General features: G+C 39.2%; 2 protein-coding genes across 2 annotated transcripts; one reads left to right on the top strand and one right to left on the bottom strand.

The window, feature by feature from the left end:
- Nucleotides 1-137: 137 nt before the first annotated feature.
- On the bottom strand, nt 138-4459 carry fpr1 (formyl peptide receptor 1). Its single transcript, XM_038712528.1, has 2 exons — nt 4353-4459; nt 138-3184 (listed from the first exon to the last, which is right to left on the bottom strand). The coding sequence occupies exon 2, from the start codon at nt 3172-3174 to the stop codon at nt 2032-2034; it is 1143 nt and encodes a 380-aa protein (XP_038568456.1). The 5' UTR covers nt 3175-3184; nt 4353-4459; the 3' UTR covers nt 138-2031.
- Nucleotides 4460-11830: 7371 nt separating this feature from the next.
- On the top strand, nt 11831-13384 carry LOC119898332 (trypsin-3-like). Its single transcript, XM_038712544.1, has 5 exons — nt 11831-11935; nt 12075-12228; nt 12416-12678; nt 12778-12914; nt 12998-13384. Exons 1-5 carry the CDS (start codon nt 11896-11898, stop codon nt 13145-13147), a joined length of 744 nt encoding a protein of 247 aa, XP_038568472.1. The 5' UTR covers nt 11831-11895; the 3' UTR covers nt 13148-13384.
- The last annotated feature ends 6593 nt before the right edge of the window (nt 13385-19977 follow it).

The raw sequence follows: 19977 nt of genomic DNA, 5'->3' as shown, positions 1-19977 counted from the left end.
TATAGATTATTATCAGCTGTTCCATCAACCACATACACATATCTCTCTTTCTGTTTAAATACCAGAGAAATAGTAACTACTCACTGTTTTATGAAGTCATGAGGTGATTATTAAATGTACATTATGAGTGGAAAAAGTCAAGTCTGAATAATATTTTATTAATGTATATAATGGCAACAAAAAGAACCACAATAACAGTTATCTTTATTTATAAACACTTAGTAGAGTTGGCCACTAGGCCTAAAAGACAACAACAACAACAACAACAACAACAACCAAATCTAATTATCATTTACATTGTTTACATTAGAATAAAGCTTTAATATAGAGGTTTATGTTACCTCACAATATACAACATATATCAAAGTCATACAGTGCATACAACAAGTTAAACAAGTTTCACTTTTTTTTATTCCAATAGTCGATTGACAGGAAATTAATTGGAAAAAATAGTTAACTGATTGTCCTTTCTTATGTACTTTGCACCCCCCCCCCCCCCCTTTCCATTAGCTTCTAGCTTCTAAAATGTGAATATTTGGTGTTTTTCTTGTCTTTTTTAATAGTAAACTGGATATCTTTTTTGTGTGGCTTTTTTATGCTGTGTAAGACAAAACAAGACTCAAAGACTTAAAAATGTCACCTTAGTCTCTGGGAAATTAAGAAGGAATATATGTCACATTTTTATAGCCCATATGATTAGAGCTGGTTGTAAATAATATATTTCAAGCATTTTGTTATATTTATTGAAAAGATCTTTATTTCCCAACAGCAATCAATAAATCAAATGATCTGACACAAAAATGGACATGAAATGATTGGCTGGCCTACCTCCCTGTCTACCTACTGACCTGTGCACACTCTACCAGTGCACTGCACATGAAAATGGGCTTAGGAAATGAAATTTTATGGCACAGCATGCATGTACTGAGGGCGGGGGTCACAGACATACACCCCCTCCAAAAAAGCAACTAACAATGATGAAAAGTCGAACTAAGCTGAGTGTCCAATGCATCTGCAACTTTGATAATAACTGTTTCAAAGTGACTATCATATTTATTGATTAGGATTACATTAGCATATCCTTGTGCTTAATAACAAATGTAAATAAGTTGTTTATCAATGCATGCAGTAGAGATGTAGCAGTCAAAAGTCACATGGCAAGCGGCATAAGAAATATGACATTATTCATATTAAACCTAGTATAACTAGTATAACTTCACTTTAACTTTCTATGTACCCATCTATGGTTCCTGTCATGTGCCTAATTTTGTCATATACACAAATAACATGATCACTGGCTAGGTGGACATGAGTGTGAGGGGGAAGCTGGGAAATGACCTTGCTTTGAGGCTGTTTGTAGAGCAGTTCAGCATCACTATTTTACACATTACATTCTTTATTCACTTATATCTCTTCTGCATGTTAGTTTACAGCCTACTATATTCAATGGCAAGAAAGGCACAACATTCTTTGTCATAATACCCTTATTACTATGTTATTTAGGTGATGTGTCTGCCTATTATAATTATTAATATTAATATAGTCTACAAGTATGGCCTTTACACAACTGGAATTTGTTTTGTTCATTGTTTTCTTTGCTTTCACATACATGTTTTTCTTTTTTCCCCTTGGAAAGCACTTTGTTCTCTGGTTTGAATTGAAGGGTGATATAAATGAACTTTTCAACAAAAAACATTTCACCTTTCCATCATTTCAAAATTATTAACCCCACAAATGCATCACAAATGAACCTACAGCTTACTGTTCAATATTACCATCTGTCTGCTCTACCACATTGCAGGTAGGTGAAGTTAAAAGGCAGAACTTATTTCTAGACCTGATCAATTAGCCGATCATAAAACTCATATCAATCAAAGTGTAACAGGTTAAATGCTTCAATCTGAGATCATGTTTACAGATCACCCTGAGGGTTCTTGAATAAAAAAACAACAAAAGCTAAGTTAATTGTTATATACAGTTACGTTTTGTATGTACAGCTTCAGTATTTGTTTCTTCCTGTCATGGACAGCCTTATACCTCGGCATCAGAAACGGACTTTTCTTTGCTCCGACTTGTGACCATTGAGTTTGTGTAAGTATAAGAGCGAGAGACCTCCTCCTGGAAGGCAGTCTCCAACACATTCAGGATGGATTTGCGGACTTTATCCTTGAAATCTTGGCCCATGAACACATACAGCAGAGGGTTCAGGCAACTGTTGAGAAAGGCCAGGCTGGTGGCTATAGGGATCCCTATAGTGGTGACATGGTTTAATGTTTCACTTGCATTAGAAGCCATGTGATTTACCAACTCAATTAGAGCCATGATGTGATAAGGAGCCCAGCACAGGAAAAAAGTGGTGATAACAGCAGCGATGATCTTAAAGGGGCGACTTGACTGGCTGGCCAGGGTGCGGTTTCTTCTGAGACGATGGATAATTACAGCATAACAGGAGACAATGACAGTGAAGGGGACAACAAATCCCAGGAGAAAGCGGGTGATGGTCATGGCCTGATGTCGAAACTGACGTAGCTGATTCACAGACAGTGTTTCATAATCATCAGAAAAAGCAAAGTTGTTGAAGCAGTTGATGATGTCATCATTGTTATATGATGGCCCAGTGTCCCTGAAGATGAAGTATGGAGCGCTAAGAATCAGAGCCAGTACCCAAACACCCAGACTCACACCAGATGCCTTCTGTACACTTCGGTGGTTCTGGGCCCAGACGGGCCACACCACAGACACACATCTGTCCACGCTGATCACCATCAGAATGTAGACACTGGCAAACATGTTCAGAAAGCTTACAGTGCTGTTCAGCTTACACATGAACTTGCCAAAAGGCCAGTGGAAATCCAGAGCTGTGTAGGTCACACTCAGGGGCAGGAATGCTGTGAAGAGGAAGTCGGCCACAGCAAGGTTGAGGAACCAAACAGTGTTAACTGTTTTCTTCATCTTGAACCCGGTCACCCAGATAACCACTCCATTCCCGAGCACACCGAGAACAAAGGCCAGGCAATAAACGATCAAGGACATGATGTTGAGAGACTGTCTCAGCTCAACATGCTCATCCTTATAGTCATACTCGTCATCATCTTCATAGAAAGAGCTGTTGTTTTCAGCGGCATCTGTAGTATTGATGTGATAGAAAGGAGCAGTGGTCATTAGCTCCATCATTGTCTTGGACCTGTAATGAAAACAAAAAATAAATGTTAACCTTTATATATTTTACCTTGAGGTCAATAACAGTCCCTAATAGTGCGTGAGAGAAATGGTTTCCTGAATGATTTTCATTAAGAAATTAATCAAAAGTTAGGATATTCAGTTATGCAGCTCTGCAAAAAGCCCTACATAAGGTGCTGTGCACATAGAAATGGCACAAATTGTGCACCAACAGTCCCAACTGCGCTGCTTTACTAAACAACCTAGAACCAAAGACATATCTTAAAGAAATTTTGACAAAAGTGTCACTACTAGCATATCTATGCTAATTACAGGCTTAATAGTAAGACTTTAAAAAACAAACGAATTTGAAACTCTTTAAGTCTTGCCCTCAAGGGTGTGTCTTCGTGTTGAAAAGTGTTGGTGACATAAGGGCTGAGATTAGGGGTGCGTTGATTCACTTTGATCAGGAGATGCGACGATCCTTGAGAAGATTTTTGAACCTATTTTGAAGAAATAGGAAATTCTGAAATATATGAGCGGGGGTCTGGTTAATAAGTTACTTTTTGTGGACAATACACAATTGTTTGTTCTATATTTGAATTGCATTGCATGTTTTCTTATTGTGCAAATAAATCTTTCTCAAAGCATTTTCATTTGCTAGTTGACATTTTTTGTTTTAAGCTATTTTCAGAACATTTTTAACAAATGCTTTCAAAAAGTGATGGGGACAAAATCAGCCATTTCAAAATGTGGTGGGGACAAGTCCCCAGCGTCCCCAGTGTACATGACACCTATGCTTTGAGACAGAATACATGCAAATTTCCCGATTTTCCCACAATGAAATCCACGTACATGTATGAAACAGGAAATGAAACTGATAAACATAAGATTTGTCTACCCACAGTAAATTACACCACTCTTTTGCATAAATGAATTTTTTCATACGTACTGTGGATATATAGACTTAATTAATAGTTTGACAGTGTTTGCGCCGTTAATTGCTCATGAAGACCTTTATCCACATCAAAAGGCAAACCCTGTGAAATGAAGCGGTTGAAATTCCAGACTAGAGATGCTCGCCAGAGCACGTAACTTAACCAACATAAGATGCTTTCATTGTTCCTTCTACACAGTTTGGAGGGGTACTCTGAGCTACGGTTTCTGAGGGTAACAAAGGTAGGCAACAGTACCTTTCTCAAGGCGCTAGTCCGATGAGGGTGCGTCCACTGCAAAGGCAACTCTTGACAAGTCTGACGAGTCTGTGGGATTTGTGGAGTTCTGATGCTTGACTCCTTAAATATGTGACATCATCGCAGAGATTGAGGCGGGACCTCAGGCGGCACGCACTGCCCTCCTTGAAGACCGTTAAACCTCTATGTACTCTTTATGCATTGCAATTTAAATTTTCTCCTTACTTTTTCTAAAACCGTTTTGGCTTCATGGATAGATGGGTTATGATCATGCATACAGTCCGAAGATGCTGGATATTAGTAGCCTACAGACATTCAGTTTGCCCCTGAATGTATGGGCTGACAAAGTGAACCATCCTGCTGTCTCAATAGCATCTCTTATTAATAAGTGTGCTGCTCTGCCCCCAGTCTGAAGTCTGACACGAAGTCTTGCCAAGACAAGTCTTCTTCAGAAGCCATATGACAGTGTATTTGGCCTTAGGGAAAGTCCAAACGTGAAAAAAGACAAGTAACCAAACAACTAAATGCATAAATTGTGGGTTGTCAAGATGACTACCTGAGAAAGAGTGGAGCTGTGACTTCTCATGTGCACCACTGATCCTGCTGCGTAATATGTTTTTCTCAGTGTTGGTTGAGCTCATGTGTGCTTGAGGTTGAGGGTAATAGCTCTGTGTTGACTGTGTGAAATAACATCTGGACATGCAGGTTACATATTTTTAATGCAAGAAAGTCACAGCAGCATCTGTCGATAATTTAGGGTTGCCATGAAGTTTTTTTTTAACATAGCAGATTACTCCCTCTGTGTCACTGTCCACTTGAGGCTGGACTCATAACAGTGGTGCCTATGTAGATTCAAACCTGCGAACAAAATAGATCTGGAGTAAGAATTAATCTTTTTGAATCACATAATTGGAAATTGGGTTTGTATTGTATCTAAGTTCTCTACAGTATGTTCCTTTTTGTCAGCATCTTCTTTTGCACTCTTCAATATATCATCTATGTTTAAAAATTGGAAACATGTATGAAGTGCAATTACTACATTTGATATGTTAGAGAAGTATACTTGTACATTATGAAACAAGTTAGAAATTTTAGCAAGTATGTAGTAGTAGTAGTACTGTATGATCATACAGTATGGTTACTTGACATTAAGATTTTTTGCAAGAACTTCAAGGTGAAAAAAGGAACTTCTTGTATGTTTTTGGTCACTGGGGAATACTTGTCACTCATCACACTGAACCATGCATTCCTCAAACATCTGACATTTACAATCTATGCCAAAAGGTGCATATGTGTAGGAGTCACTAGAGAACGGGACTGGCAAACAACCACAGAAAGGGAATTCATATACACACCTTGAAGCAAATCTAAGTTGTAATTCCCAGCAATTTCATCTTTTTCCAGGCACATTCCTGCTGCTTTTCTACTCCTAGTCATGACAATTGGAGCTGAAATCTATTCCAAGACCTTGCAAGAACATGTACCTATAGACTACCTAAATAACAGTTAAAACCTATATTTTGAACAAATAACAGGGCAGATGATTTAACGGAAATAAAAAAAATTGTTCTGACATGCTGGAAGTTCATGAAATCTGAAGAAACTTAAAAAGAAAAATACAAACACATTTAAAATACAACAACAAGAGCGAGATGGAGGCATGGACACCTTTTAGTAGGGAAACAATGTTTCATCAGAGTTTTACTTCATGGTCATATTTCCTCCCACATGGTTCCTCTTTACACATGGTGTTGCTGATCCACTACCCACACATTTGTACATCTGCACAACATAGTTGTGAGTTAATTCAGTCAAATTTTTGAAAATTGTAAAACAGGATGCATAGACTGTTTCCTCAACCCTGGTAATCTGCATTTCTTTACACTGAAAATGTGTCCAAGATGAATTCTTTTTAAGTTTACACAGTTTAACATCCGTGAACAGAATCAGGACTAGCAAACTTTACCAACAGGAATCAAGTCAAGATCTTTGTATTTTTCCTTTAAATGATGGCCTAAATATTTGAAACTCTTGAAAAACAATGGTAAATCACTCTAAATATCTACATCTGAGGTTATGATCTGAACAGTTCAAACAGTCAGACAAAGATGCATGCATTAGTGATGGTGATGGCTTTGATCACCTAACCACATCGGTTGTTCACACAGTGAAACACAATGAGGCTCAAAATCTTGAACTGATCAGATTTGCACAGTGTGAGCTGCAAGAACCTGCCCAACCCCACAACTGAGTCCCCTGCTAATGCACATACACACACCACACAGGAACTGGGCCCTGCCAATAGTCCAGATGTGAGGGGGAGGAAGGAAGGAAAGAGAGAGGGGGAAGAGAGAGAGAGAGAGAGAGAGTGAAAAAGTAAGAGACACTACATGCCTGTGTATGTATCTTTGTACACGCTCTCAGTCCCTGCACGAGTCCAGAGCAACACTCTCATTTGAGTGTGTAGGAGGACTCTTGTCTCTGTTATCATTGCCCCCCCCTTTTTCTGGGGGATACATAAATATTCAGCATCTGAATATTCTTCCCCACTGAGAAATATTTTACACCAGATCCAAAACCAATTCATTCTAACTACAGGAAACAGCCTTAAATAAGCTGACCCAGTTAACTTCTTCATCACTCTCTTGAAAATTACAGTGAACTGTTCAGCTCCATTTGTTGCACCAAATGACTGTACTGTTTTAGCTGAAGTCTAGACAGTATGACTACATTCTTTAATTTGGTTCTGATCCTCTTTAGCAATACATCCTTCACTTTTCATTCTGTGCTAAAATGTGTTTTTGGATTTAATTTTTTTTTTTTGCTTTATACTTTTGTAACAGAACTTAAAGGCAGAGCATTTCGCTGGTGTCTGTAGGGGATATTAATAACTATCCCAAGGCTATAGTTTGAGGGACGCCTTCAGAGCCCAGGGCTTGCCAGAGTTCTTGATTTACCAACCAAACGTGCAATTATGTGTGTGCTGCACAAATACCAATTTGGGTGTGTAAAACAGCTAGTGGAGGTTTAAAGGGAATTTAGTTTTAGCAGCGGGTGATGCAGTTGGAGTTTGGGGGTTTATTATTCAGTAAAACAGCTGGGAGGGTGGGGGAGCAACCTGAAAGGGACAACTAAAATGTATGTATGTCTTTGTGTGTCTGTGTGTGGGACAGTGAAGTACTAATGACATAGTCCAGCTCCCATCCGTCACTGTAGTACACCCAGTATTTTTCTTCGCTGTTGAGTTCAAAACACTGTCAGCTCACAGCATTTCTCAATCCTCAACTCCTCTTGTGAACAGTGGTATGCTGAGTGTTGTGTTGAAACCTCTATACCCCAGGACACAAGTAGGGGGAATCTGCTGGGTCCTGAAACCTCAAAGGTTTGTTGATCTTGTTGCGGTGATGACTGGAAATCAAACCCTTGTCTCATGGAGAGGTCAGGAATTTTGTTTTTCAAGTCAAAAGCTGTGCCAACGGTTTTCGTTCCTATGGCTCACTGACAGTATTTTCATGAAATACACCACACACAGGAAAAAAAGCGGTACCCTCAATAACCTAAACCACTTCCTTACATTCGTTCCTACTTTCAACCACAACGCCTGGTCCCTCTCAGCAGACCTAAAGGATGTGAATAATCAGCCTGGGCTCTTTCTGACAGCAAACAAGCCTGGCAAAGTAGAAGTCATGCAGATCTTCGACACAGTGCTCTCTCTGTCTGTCTGAGGGTATTTTGAGGTACAGCGGAATAGGATTAGGGAAACCGGAAGTGGTTAAACAGGGAGAACCAGACTGCTAAATCCATGGAAGTTTTGATCATTTCCATATACTGTAACCAAGGCAAATGCTGAAAATAATGGCTGTGGTGCTGGTTAATATTAAAGGTCAATGACAGTTTTTGATTTACATTATGGCCATCTCTGCGATCTCAAACTGCCATTGACCTTCGATAATAAAAAAAACAAACACTGTTTCTTAATTCATTGAACTGATCACTTCCTGAATTCTGTTTTGCAGATGTGGAACTAAACAGGCATCTGGGTGTCATATGTGAAACTATCAAAGACATTTCTGAGCAATTAGCTCAGGGACTGGTTGCATTTTAATGATTTTGGCAATTTAGTTTACTCTAATAAATGCCACTGAAATGTCCTGTACACTGTAAAAATGAAAACTTGAAATTGCTCATCTTAATTAGATTTTTGATTAAACTGAACAAAAAATACTTAATGGCATTGTAAACTTTGTTAAAATAGTTTCTTCAACTAACTTTATTACATTTCTTGTATAAAGTTGGTCTCAATGCAAAATTTATGGTGGCACAACTTTGAAATTGTAGTTGGAGCTGAGCCAACTCAAGTGGTGCTAAGAATGGGGTTTCATAAGCAGTCCTGCAGGGGTTTTCATCCACAGGTCAGTGTTGGACATACCAGGACAGCTCTCCTGTTTTCTTCAAGTGAACCAGAAGTCAAAAAGGTGAGTTTTGTTTGAATATGAATATAGTATTGAAAGTCTGGCTTTGCAGTCACATGTTTTTTTGTTTAATCATGTGCTTAATGTTACACTGTAGCTTGCTTGCTAACTAAGTAGTCAGCTAATGTTAGCATGGTAAACAATGGTTTGATAAATTCCATGCCTATATGGACTGCATCGCTATGCATGGTTCAGAAGTGCATTGGGCACGTAAACAACAAAACAGCTGATTGTCAGAGAACTTTGAACCACGTTTTCCACCATTCGTTTATGTATTACATCAAAATAAATACTGATAACTACCGTAATTTATTTTTTATGGCCATATAACATTACCCTACAGGATTTCCCATAAATGTATTTAAGTGTGCCCCACCCACCATTTTGTCAAGGCATTTGCTAGTTATATTACACACTCTTTAGAATTGATTAAGTACACATAGACAAAACTAATGCAATACAATGGCTCTGCATTAAAACCTTTCTTCGATAGGTATTGTGGTGGTAAGTTTATTAAATCTGTTTGACAGAGGTATTAAATTATTTTAATGGTCAATTTGAAGGCTGTTTATGGTGCTAGTTAACCATGGGGTTATACTGAGAGGTGTTCTTAACATTTTGTCAAATGTACTTTTTTTATACACATATAGGATGGACTAAATATTTGGAACACTTCTCAGTGTAAATTATACCATGACTCAAAAAGACTCCGTTAAAAACTCATTATAATCCTCATGAAGGAAGGATTTATTTCAGAGCTGTATTACACTGAATTAGTTCTTGGTGAACTTAATAAACTGACAACTGTGCGAGTGTATACCTTTTTTTTTACACAGTCTATGGTGTGTATATACCCGCATATGCCCCTACACAGTGTTCAATACATTTGTGCATTTTTACATTCAACGTTGACCCTGCATATTCCTCACAAAATGTATAACAACTAATTTGTTTATCTCCAAATGCTAAATTCTTACAGCTGTTGTCCTGTGAAGCTGGTGCTGCTCTGTGGTCAGTCTCATTGGGAAAGGTGTACTGAGTTTTCACCAACCACAACCCTCTCTCGTGTGCTAGATAGGTATGTTCACATGCAGAGTCGCTATGTTTATTTCCAATTTTCAGAGGCAAAGCTGTTTTGTTTTTTTCAGGAAAAACACAGAACAGACAGCTAGCAGACTGTAAGTTGATGTACACAAAAAGTTTATTGAATTAAAAATTAAATGAGAAATAAACAAAGCCACACGTCACATCACACATCAAATTACTTTAATGAGGTAGAGGCAAAAAGTGGTTCAATAAACAATGATGGGGAAGAGTATGTAGAAGCTGAGACTCTGGAACATAAAATTGCATCTTTTGATCGTGATGAATGTTGAAATTGGTCGACAGATGTACATGTACACTATTTTAAATGCCTGTTTTAAAAGTTTACACTGGACTTACATGATTCCATCTTGAATGATACAGTCATGTGTTTCTTTAATGTTTGTTGAAAATAAACATGGAAATTGAAGTGGCTTTGTTTATGGAAATTGGTGTTTTTTTTCAAAACTTAGGAATTTGAGTTAGCCTCAAAACTAAAAAATTAAGTGCAATAAGTTGCCTTGAAATTTTGAGTCTTCACCGCCTTTTCATTGTTACAGTGTAGCCTCCTGCTCACTATTGGCTTAATGACAATGTATCACTACAGTGTAGATCTTTTTATCTTTACAGAGTTAATGTCTCAGCAGAATGTGCCAAGTTGTTGCACTTGTTTGCAATCAAAGAACACAAGCAATGATATGCAGGTCGCAGAAGGAATGAGGCAGACGGTGTGTGTGCCACACAGTAAGGAGGAGGTTGGTGGGGGGCTTGTCTGTGCTGGATGGGAATGTGTTATATTTTAGCTTTAAGTGCATAATCATAGGGTTCGGTTAAATGTACCTTCACATTTAAATGTTTTTCTGTCTGGTCCTGATAAACACCTATGCTCATACATGAGTAACGGAGCCGTGTACCTCTTGGTACGTCTCCACTCTGAAACACTGACTCAGCGATGATATGCAGTTTCTCAATGTTGAATCAGTAAGGGTGCTGATTTCCTTTATATATTTCTTGTACCTTTATCAAATTGTTTAAATTGCTCCCACCAGCCTTGCACAGCTGCACTGAAGATAATGATAATGTTAGAAACATTCTGTCGGTTACAATGAACTAAAACAATTGAAGAACAGAAAAATGCTGATACTGTACCACATTTTTGAGGATTGGTCAATGTTTCAACACTTTCATATCTGCAACATAGCGATGTGTTGCATTTTTCCAGGCAACAGCTTGCTGATAAGCAGACAGCTGATCTTATACGAGTAAGCAAAAAATTAAGAGAATTAAAAACATTTTTTTTGGGTAGTTTGTGGCACTGTTGTTGAAAAATGGCACATTTGCAAAAGCACAATTTGAATATGGCACAGAGCATGTTCAACTTCACGAGTTACACCCACACATACCAAGTCTTACTCAACGTCCACAAGGGTGAATGTCACTTTGTGGTTCTCTTGAAAGTAGTACACATGCCATATCCAGTATGAGATTTTACAGTGAACCTGTTGTAAAGAAACATTGTCATTGTGGTATAGTTTTATAGAAAATGTACTGATGCCACGGCATTTAGAGATTTAGAGACCTGTTGGGTTTTGATCCTGTGAAGGGAAGAGAAATTATCAGGAAACCACTGTACCAGAAGAACAAATATAGTACATAACAATATAAAAGAAACAAACACATGCAACATGTGCTGACTGAGAGCTCACGGACAAAAGGGAATTCCACACGTTAGTATTTGCCATTCAAATTGTTTTCTCATCCAAGCTTTTTTGCCCAGTTCTTTTCACAGTATTGAATTTAAATGTTTTTTTCTGTCTTTTACTGTAAACTGTACATTGAACCTAGTGTTCTGGGGAAATACAACACATGTTTAGTGTTTGAAGTGTTCCTCTGACGATAGAAGACCTTGAGAGAAATGAGATAAGGGGACTAAAATACCTGAAACTAAAAGGGTTAGGGCACATTAATCTGCCGGCCAGACAGACGGCATGAAAATATTCCTTCTTTTGACTCTCTTTGGAAGGGCAGGTATAGTAAAGAATTGATAGATATTGTAAAAAGTGGCATTGAATAGTGCCACAGACACAAATGTTAATATGATTAATGCCATTAATGCCATTGCACTAATAACACAATTGTTTCTCTCTTTTCTTTTCATCATCTGCAGTTGCCCAGAAGGAGGATGACAGGATTGTTGGCGGGTATGAGTGTCGAAAAAATTCTGTGCCCTACCAAGTGTCTCTCTTCACCGGGTACAACTTTTGTGGCGGGGCTCTTCTGTCTGATGAGTGGGTGCTCTCTGCTGCGCACTGCAAACCAAAGTAAGATAGATTGCTAACTTCAGTTTATAGCATGCAAACCAAAACTCTAGCAGCTGATTAAGAATGTTGGCCTTATGTTGTGCCTGAAGAAGTTTTTTTCGATGCAATATTCCCTTAAGATATTTCTTCAGGATTGGGAAGCAGCAAGAATACAAGACAACCTTAAAAATAAGTTTATTTTTGTCAGATCAAATGTAGAAGTGCGGTTGGGAGAGCACGACATCTGGGAACCTGAGGGCACGGAACAGCACATTTTGTCTGCCAAGTTTGTTCCCCACCCGGACTACAACTCCCGCACACAGGACAGTGACATTATGCTGATCAAACTGAGTCGACCTGCCACTCTGAACAGCTATGTACGCCCTGCTATGCTTCCTTCCAAGTGTGCCAGTGACGGGACAATGTGTCATATCTCTGGATGGGGGAGTCTTCGTCCCAGCAATGAGGGCTGTGAGTTACAGAGAAAATATCTCACTATTTTTCTGCTTTTTTTCATGCCATTATTGTACATGAAACCATTGATGCATGCTCTTTTTCTGTCTTTTCCAGCGAGGTACCCGAACATGTTACAGTGCCTGGATGCCCCTCTCCTGAGTGATGACACATGCTTTAATGCATATCCTTTCCAGATAACTGAAAACATGATCTGTGCTGGCTATCTGGAGGGAGGGAAGGACTCCTGTCAGGTAATCTAGAGATCAGAGCTGCTGTAACCCAGAACAGCGAGTGTTTCTGCCAGTAAAGATAAACTCATCTTTTTTATCCTCAGGGTGACTCCGGGGGTCCCATGATGTGTGATGGAAAACTCCAGGGAGTTGTCTCTTGGGGGCATGGCTGCGCTCTGAGAAAGAAGCCAGGGGTGTACACAAAAGTTTGCAATTACATCTCCTGGATCAAGAACACAATGGCGTCTTGCTGAGCGGCAAAGATAGACTTGTAAACTGACAAGATCAAACATAAAGTCAACTACATGTCGTGCTATGGGTGCAGTTTGGTTTATACGGATCTATTAATAGGTAGGTAGGTAGGTTTATTGGCACAATATAACAAGTTATAAATTGAGTTTCGTGACTCCTTCTGCTACATAGCAGACAATATACATTAAAACAGAATCAATTGTGAAAATGGTAAATAGAAATAAACTATCATCAATGGAGAAGTGCTGAGGGTGAATTAGAGATTAAGAGTCTGATAAGCTGGGGGGGGGGGCTGCTCTGCAGTCTGGTGGTGCGGCAGTCGAAACGTCTATATCTCTTCCCAGAAGGCAGCAGGGTGAACAGGCTGTGGCTGGGGTGGGTACTGTCCTTTAGTATCCTTTGGGCTCTGCGTAGCCACCTCACCTCACCGATATCACTGATGCTCGGGAGATGGGTACCAATGTTCTTCTGAGCAGTTTTAATCACCCGCTGCAGAGCCCTCCGGTCTTGGACCGTGCACATCCCATGCCAGTTTGTAATGTTTCCAGTCAGGATGCTTTCTACTGCTCCTCTGTAAAAGCTGACAAGAACTGGGAACAGGGCGTGGGAATTTGGCCTTCTTAAGCTTCCTCAAGAAATACAGACATTTCTGAGCTTTCTTCACCAGCGTGGAGATGTGAATAATGCAACAGTTACATCAGTTTTTCTGTGAATATAACATCTTATGTGAAGAGAAACATGTCTGCCTTACCGATCATGTCATCTCACAGATGGAACAGTGACTGCTTCTGCAAGAAGTTACAGCTCTCACCCAGTTGTTGCATTACAGTAAATTGACACAGGTGTTTTTCTCTGCAGGTGTCTAAAACAAGTGTGTCATTAGTGTGGGTGAAAAGCCACTTTAGCTCAGTACTATAATTCATAGCTTTGGTGAGCGTGACTGTAAATCAAAATGGAAAGTATATATTATACTGTGCAGCAGATCTAGCTGCCTCCCATGCAGTCACAGTATTGGATCTACGAGCTCTGACTTAACAATGAATAGGCAGACATGGTTCTTCCTCAAGGATGCTTCTGTAGAACACGGAACAGTTGAGGAACAAACCTGACATTTACAGTCAGCCAACAGTAAATCACCTAGGGACAAAAAATGCTGCTACACTGCTCTCTGTGGGTTGAAACTATAAAACATGGAGCACACTGTAGCCCCACTCTGGTCAGCACTGGTGCAAATTTGGCACTTAGGCAGTTGACTATCCAGTAACGTTTTAGCTGTAGTTCATCCAAATTATATGAAACATTTTATAAATTACAATTGAAGTTCCATGATGTACTGGTTCTGACAAAAATAGAAAAGTAGGTGAACTTTTCCGAGCAGAGCTTTGAGCCCCTAAAGGAGTGAGTAATTCCCTGTTAGTAACAGCGTTCTGTTACCTCTGTGTGGAAGGGCACAGACTGGCCATAAAACAGCATCAGGTGCACATCAATCACAAAATCCCTAAATGATTTAAGTGGATTTTGGTGGCTTGGGTGTGGAACAGGGCAGATGAGTGATTCACCAGGCATTTGCTTGATGATGAATAAAGACCTAACGAGGTTTCTGAGGACGCAGCCTATGTGCAACAAATAGCTCTCGTCTCCATGACGCATACTGGATTGCTTTTTTATGCTTTTGAAAACATGGAATTGGACAGAATGTTGATGCTGGCAGACAATGTGTTTTGAATGCTACAGGATTCCACAAACCATGTTCATGAGCTACTTAGAAGTTATGGTAGCTCGGTAGAGTCCTTCTCCCTCTACGGTGTCCTTTACTGTACATGTTCTTGATGTGGCCAATGCAAACGCATTGACTGCAATGATTAGCCAGGGACATGTCAGAAGAAACCCACAGTTTAGCCATGACCTTTTCATATACGTGGAGCTATAAAAAGGAAACAGCAGCAAAAGAAAATAGCTGATTGACTAAGTAATTATCTATAAATAACTGTATGTGAAAAAGATTCAATGAAATAACCTATATGATATATTTAATAGAAAAAGATAACATATTGGAGATGATGAATTTAAAGTGATACAACAATAGCAATAAAGCACATCGTTTGGATCCATTGAATTATTTTAATATATGCAGTCTCATATGACAAGCTGGCATACAGCTGATGTCTTACAGTACATTACTGCAATAACAGCAAACATCAACAGACATGAACAGTCTACGATTCTCATGAACCAGCAAGTAAAACGCGAGGCTGCGTCCGCAAAACTACTTCGCAGTGCTGTAAAGTACATAAAAGTATATAGATCTCGTGGAGAAACCCTACATATAATAATGTATCTAGTAACTTTAAGCCAGTTCACCATCCATGCACACATTGACTGGCACAGCCTCCATGCATGACATCAGCTGCCTGGTGGCTTCTATTTAGGTCTGACATGAAGCGTGTTGACGGCTCAGGCCAGCTCCTGTGGCTAAGGGTGTGGACCCTCATGTGAGCGGTCCACAGATTTCCCTGTAAAGAAACTCTCCAGGGATGTAATCATGGTTAAGTTAGGACAGTGGCAGCAACTCAGTGAACCAGAAGAGGCTGCTTTAATCCTATGAAGTCAGAGTCACTTTTCTCCCGCTTTGGTGTTTTGTAGTGTTGCAGTTTCAGATAGAAGTCAGCAGAGGGCAACATCCTCATCATTTTGCAGTTGCTGGGGTTACTTATCTTTTATTTCTCTGTGTCATTGAATACCTCCACAGTGTTTAATGGCTGCACAGTTTCTGGCAGAACAGACTTTTAACTGCCATAATACGGTCTTGAACTACGGCCTCCAATCTTTACAACGTTCGTACACTGACATATCTCTAAGCTCCTAAGTCCTCCTTAAAGTTCCAAAGACAAATGAGGATTGGTTAAATGTTTTAGAAGTTAAAACAATGAGAAAATGCAAGTAAATACAGGGGAACCTCTGAGACAAGCCTGTCACTAAACAGGCTGATTGCAAGGGCTTAGGTTTCCTTCCAGCATTAGAGGGAGCACATATCAAGTGGTGGGTTTGGGTTTTTACAGACTTAATTTCCTGCATTATGGTAATTTATATAAAGGAAAACATAAAATTCCGGTGGCAGGTGACAATTCAAAATATAAAAAGATAATGGACAATAATGCAGTAAGGCTCTCGGGCCTTCTGTTTTTCTTTCAAGGAATTCTCCTGTACATCAACTTATGTAGCTCCTTGCTGAGTCAACACACATGCAGGCATGATTAAGTTTTTCCTCCTCCTTTGTGTCTTTTGTTTTGGGAAATGTACCTCTTTAAATGTGCATGAAATCCCTTTTAACTCAATGATAAATTCTTCATTTTGATTAATTTATAAACCCCTGGACTGCTGTGTTTCAGTTTTCTATTCATGTTCAAAACTTTCTGCACATTCAAAATCTTTCCCGCATATCCGTGTTCTCTGACAAAGAGAATAGTCGCAGTAGGCTATTACTAATAAAGTGGTAATTTAGTGAGATAATACTATACTATACTATACTATACTATAAAAAGAATCTACCTGCCCTGTAGACCTACTCTGCGCGTCATTCACCTACGTTATTGCTCTTCTGATCTGGCAGTATCCTCTTCAGAGCGTCTGTCAGACCCAGAAACACGTTTTGTACTGTAGGCTACAGGACGAAACATGTGCGCTGCTCTTCCTCGGAGTTTGAAAACTGGGAACAGTTCTGATCAGGCATGAATCTCACCACAAACCCACACAAATGTTAACATCGCCACTTCTGATAAAGTGCAGCTGACAGCTGCTTCAGCGGGAAGCATCCTTGAGCAGACACTGCCAAACATGCAAAGGTGTCTCCAAGCGAGCGGGACGCAGAGACAGCAGCGCTACAGAGCGACAGAGGAAAGACGCCACACTGCAGTCCAACATTTTTACATGTCTAAATAACTGTAGACAGCCAGGGAATCCTAAAAGATTCACATATGACAAACTTTTTTCTTATAATATAATGATTTAAGTCTCTTCTTACTAATTTGCGACTGACTGTTAACCGTTTGTGTCCCAAATACGTTGACGGAAAACAGTGCTCATCTTTACATTTGTGATAAAAATTATTTCAAGTCAGTTCAGTAATCCGGTCTCCACTATGTCCATTTTAATCTCCCTAAAGTTTGGGAACTCCTTTCTATAGGGAACAGTCTTGTCGGAGGTTACGGTCACAGGAGGATCTCCATGGCAAAAGAAAAAACAAAGCAGCCGTAGCCAGTGCACGTCTGCTCACGTCTGGGACCACCGCCTTGCTCTTGACGCATGGCTGAGTCAGCGGGAGCGCGCGTAATTGACCATTCCCAGACACGAAACGTGCTCATAAGACTCCATCCCATGTTCAACTTGGTATCCTATAAAGCCAACTAACATTGCGCCAAGTAACCAGATACAGAGAACACCGCGCGGATGTGGTGGACATTTAAAACCAGGGGAACTTGACATCAGGTTAGAAATATAACTTTCTCATGTAAGGCAAATGAATTGTTCTTTTGTAATTTATTTGTAGCTTTGGCAATATTGTGGTTTTACATTCAGGCCAAGAAAGCTTGAATTGAATTGAATTGTAAGGCATTTCATGCGTTTTTTAAAATCTTTCCTATCTTACTTGTAAACTGGAATACACTGATTTAAATTTAATTGAATAAAGATAGTTTGTAATTTAAATAAAAACAGAATAATTTCTGTAGAATCATGGTAAGTCATTGAAGAATAGGAAAACAGCCTACTTAAATAATAACAGATTTCTGCAAATGGTAAGGTATCTGATGCTTTTACTTTTGTATTATTTCCTTTAGTTATTTATTAGTTGATAGTTTTATTTAGTCAATTGATAACCACATATTTTAACGTCTTGCTTTTTACTATAGCTGTTAGCTTTTTGGTTTCAGAATAACGTGCATTTCAGTTCAATGTGCTTTATTGGCATGAATGATTAAGTTAAACAATGTTGCCAAAGCCATTAACAACAAAATCACAAAGTTTTCATTTGAATATAACATAATACGAATTAATGCAATTATGACCATTCAATTTAGCAGTTATAATTTACAAGAAATTGTGCTTGTTTCTGTGCCAGTGTGGGATGATTGAGTAACATTGTAGATTGTAGCTAATCTGCAGTAGGCTATTACTATATATTTGAAATAATGTTATACAGTATTATAAAGAAATAAATATATTCTTATAACAAATGATCCAGAACTTATTATTGTAGTATTTTCCATTGTAGCCTGTAACTTCTGTTGCATGTGTTTTTACACACAGTCGTCAATGTTGTGTCATAAAACACAGTGCTGTACAAAGAAGTGAAAGTTGTAGCCCTATTCACATTACACACACAGAACAGAACACAATACAGAAATATTTACCAATATATATATACAGTGGGTACGGAAAGTATTCAGACCCTTTAAGTTTTTCACTCTTTGTTTCATTGCAGCCATTTTCCAAAAATCAAAAAAGTTCATTTTATTTCTCAGTAATGTACACTCAGCACCCCATCTTGACAGAAAAAAACAGAAATGTAGAAATTTTTGCAAATTTATTAAAAAAGAAAAACTGAAATATCACATGGTCATAAGTATTCAGACCCTTTGCTCAGTATTTAGTAGAAGCACCCTTTTGATCTAATACAGCCATGAGTCGTTTTGGGAAAGATGCAACAAGTTTTTCACATCTGGATTTGGGTATCCTCTGCCATTCCTCCTTGCAGATCCTCTCCAGTTCTGTCAGGTTGGATGGTAAACGTTGGTGGACAGCCATTTTCAGGTCTCTCCAGAGATGCTCAATTGGGTTTAAGTCAGGGCTCTGGCTGGGCCATTCAAGAACAGCCACGGAGTTGTTGTGAAGCCACTCCTTCGTTATTTTAGCGGTGTGCTTAGGGTCATTGTCTTGTTGGAAGGTAAACCTTCAGCCCAGTCTGAGGTCCAGAGCACTCCCTGTACTTGGCCGCATTCATCTTTCCCTCGATTGCAACCAGTCGTCCTGTCCCTGCATAAAGCCCCGACTGGTGGATTGCTGCAGTGATGGTTGACTTACTACAACTTTCTCCCATCTCCCGACTGCATCTCTGGAGCTCAGCCACAGTGACCTTTGGGTTCTTCTTTACCTCTCTCACCAAGGCTCTTCTCCCCCGATAGCTCAGTTTGGCCGGACGGCCAGCTCTAGGAAGGGTTCTGGTCGTCCCAAACGTCTTCCATTTGAGGATTATGGAGGCCACTGTGCTCTTAGGAACCTTAAGTGCAGCAGAAATTTTTTTGTAACCTTGGCCAGATCTGTGCCTTGCTACAATTCTGTCTCTGTGCTCTTCAGGCAGTTCCTTTGACCTCATGATTCTCATTTGCTCTGACATGCACTGTGAGCTCTAAAGTCTTATATAGACAGGTGTGTGGCTTTCCTAATCAAGTCCAATCAGTATAATCAAACACAGCTGGACTCAAATGAAGGTGTAGAACCATCTCAAGGATGATCAGAAGAAATAGACAGCACCTGAGTTAAATATGAGTGTCACGGCAAAGGGTCTGAATACTTATGACCATGTGATATTCAGTTTTTCTTTTTAATAAATTTGCAAAAATTTCTACATTTCTGTTTTTTTCTGTCAAGATGGGGTGCTGAGTGTACATTACTGAGAAATAAAATGAACTTTTTTGATTTTTGGAAAATGGCTGCAATGAAACAAAGAGTGAAAAACTTAAAGGGGTCTGAATACTTTCCGTACCCACTGTATATATATATATATACATATTATATAGCCTACAAAGGTTAGTTGCAAGATAATGTGCAAAACCAG

The sequence above is a fragment of the Micropterus salmoides genome, unplaced genomic scaffold (assembly GCF_014851395.1).
Source record: "Micropterus salmoides isolate LMB-PRFRI ecotype aquatic unplaced genomic scaffold, ASM1485139v1 Ms_hic_scaffold_11, whole genome shotgun sequence".
Taxonomy (NCBI): Eukaryota; Metazoa; Chordata; class Actinopteri; order Centrarchiformes; family Centrarchidae; genus Micropterus; species Micropterus salmoides.
Note: the sequence above shows the minus strand (reverse complement) of the source record. Positions and strands in the feature narration are given on the sequence as shown.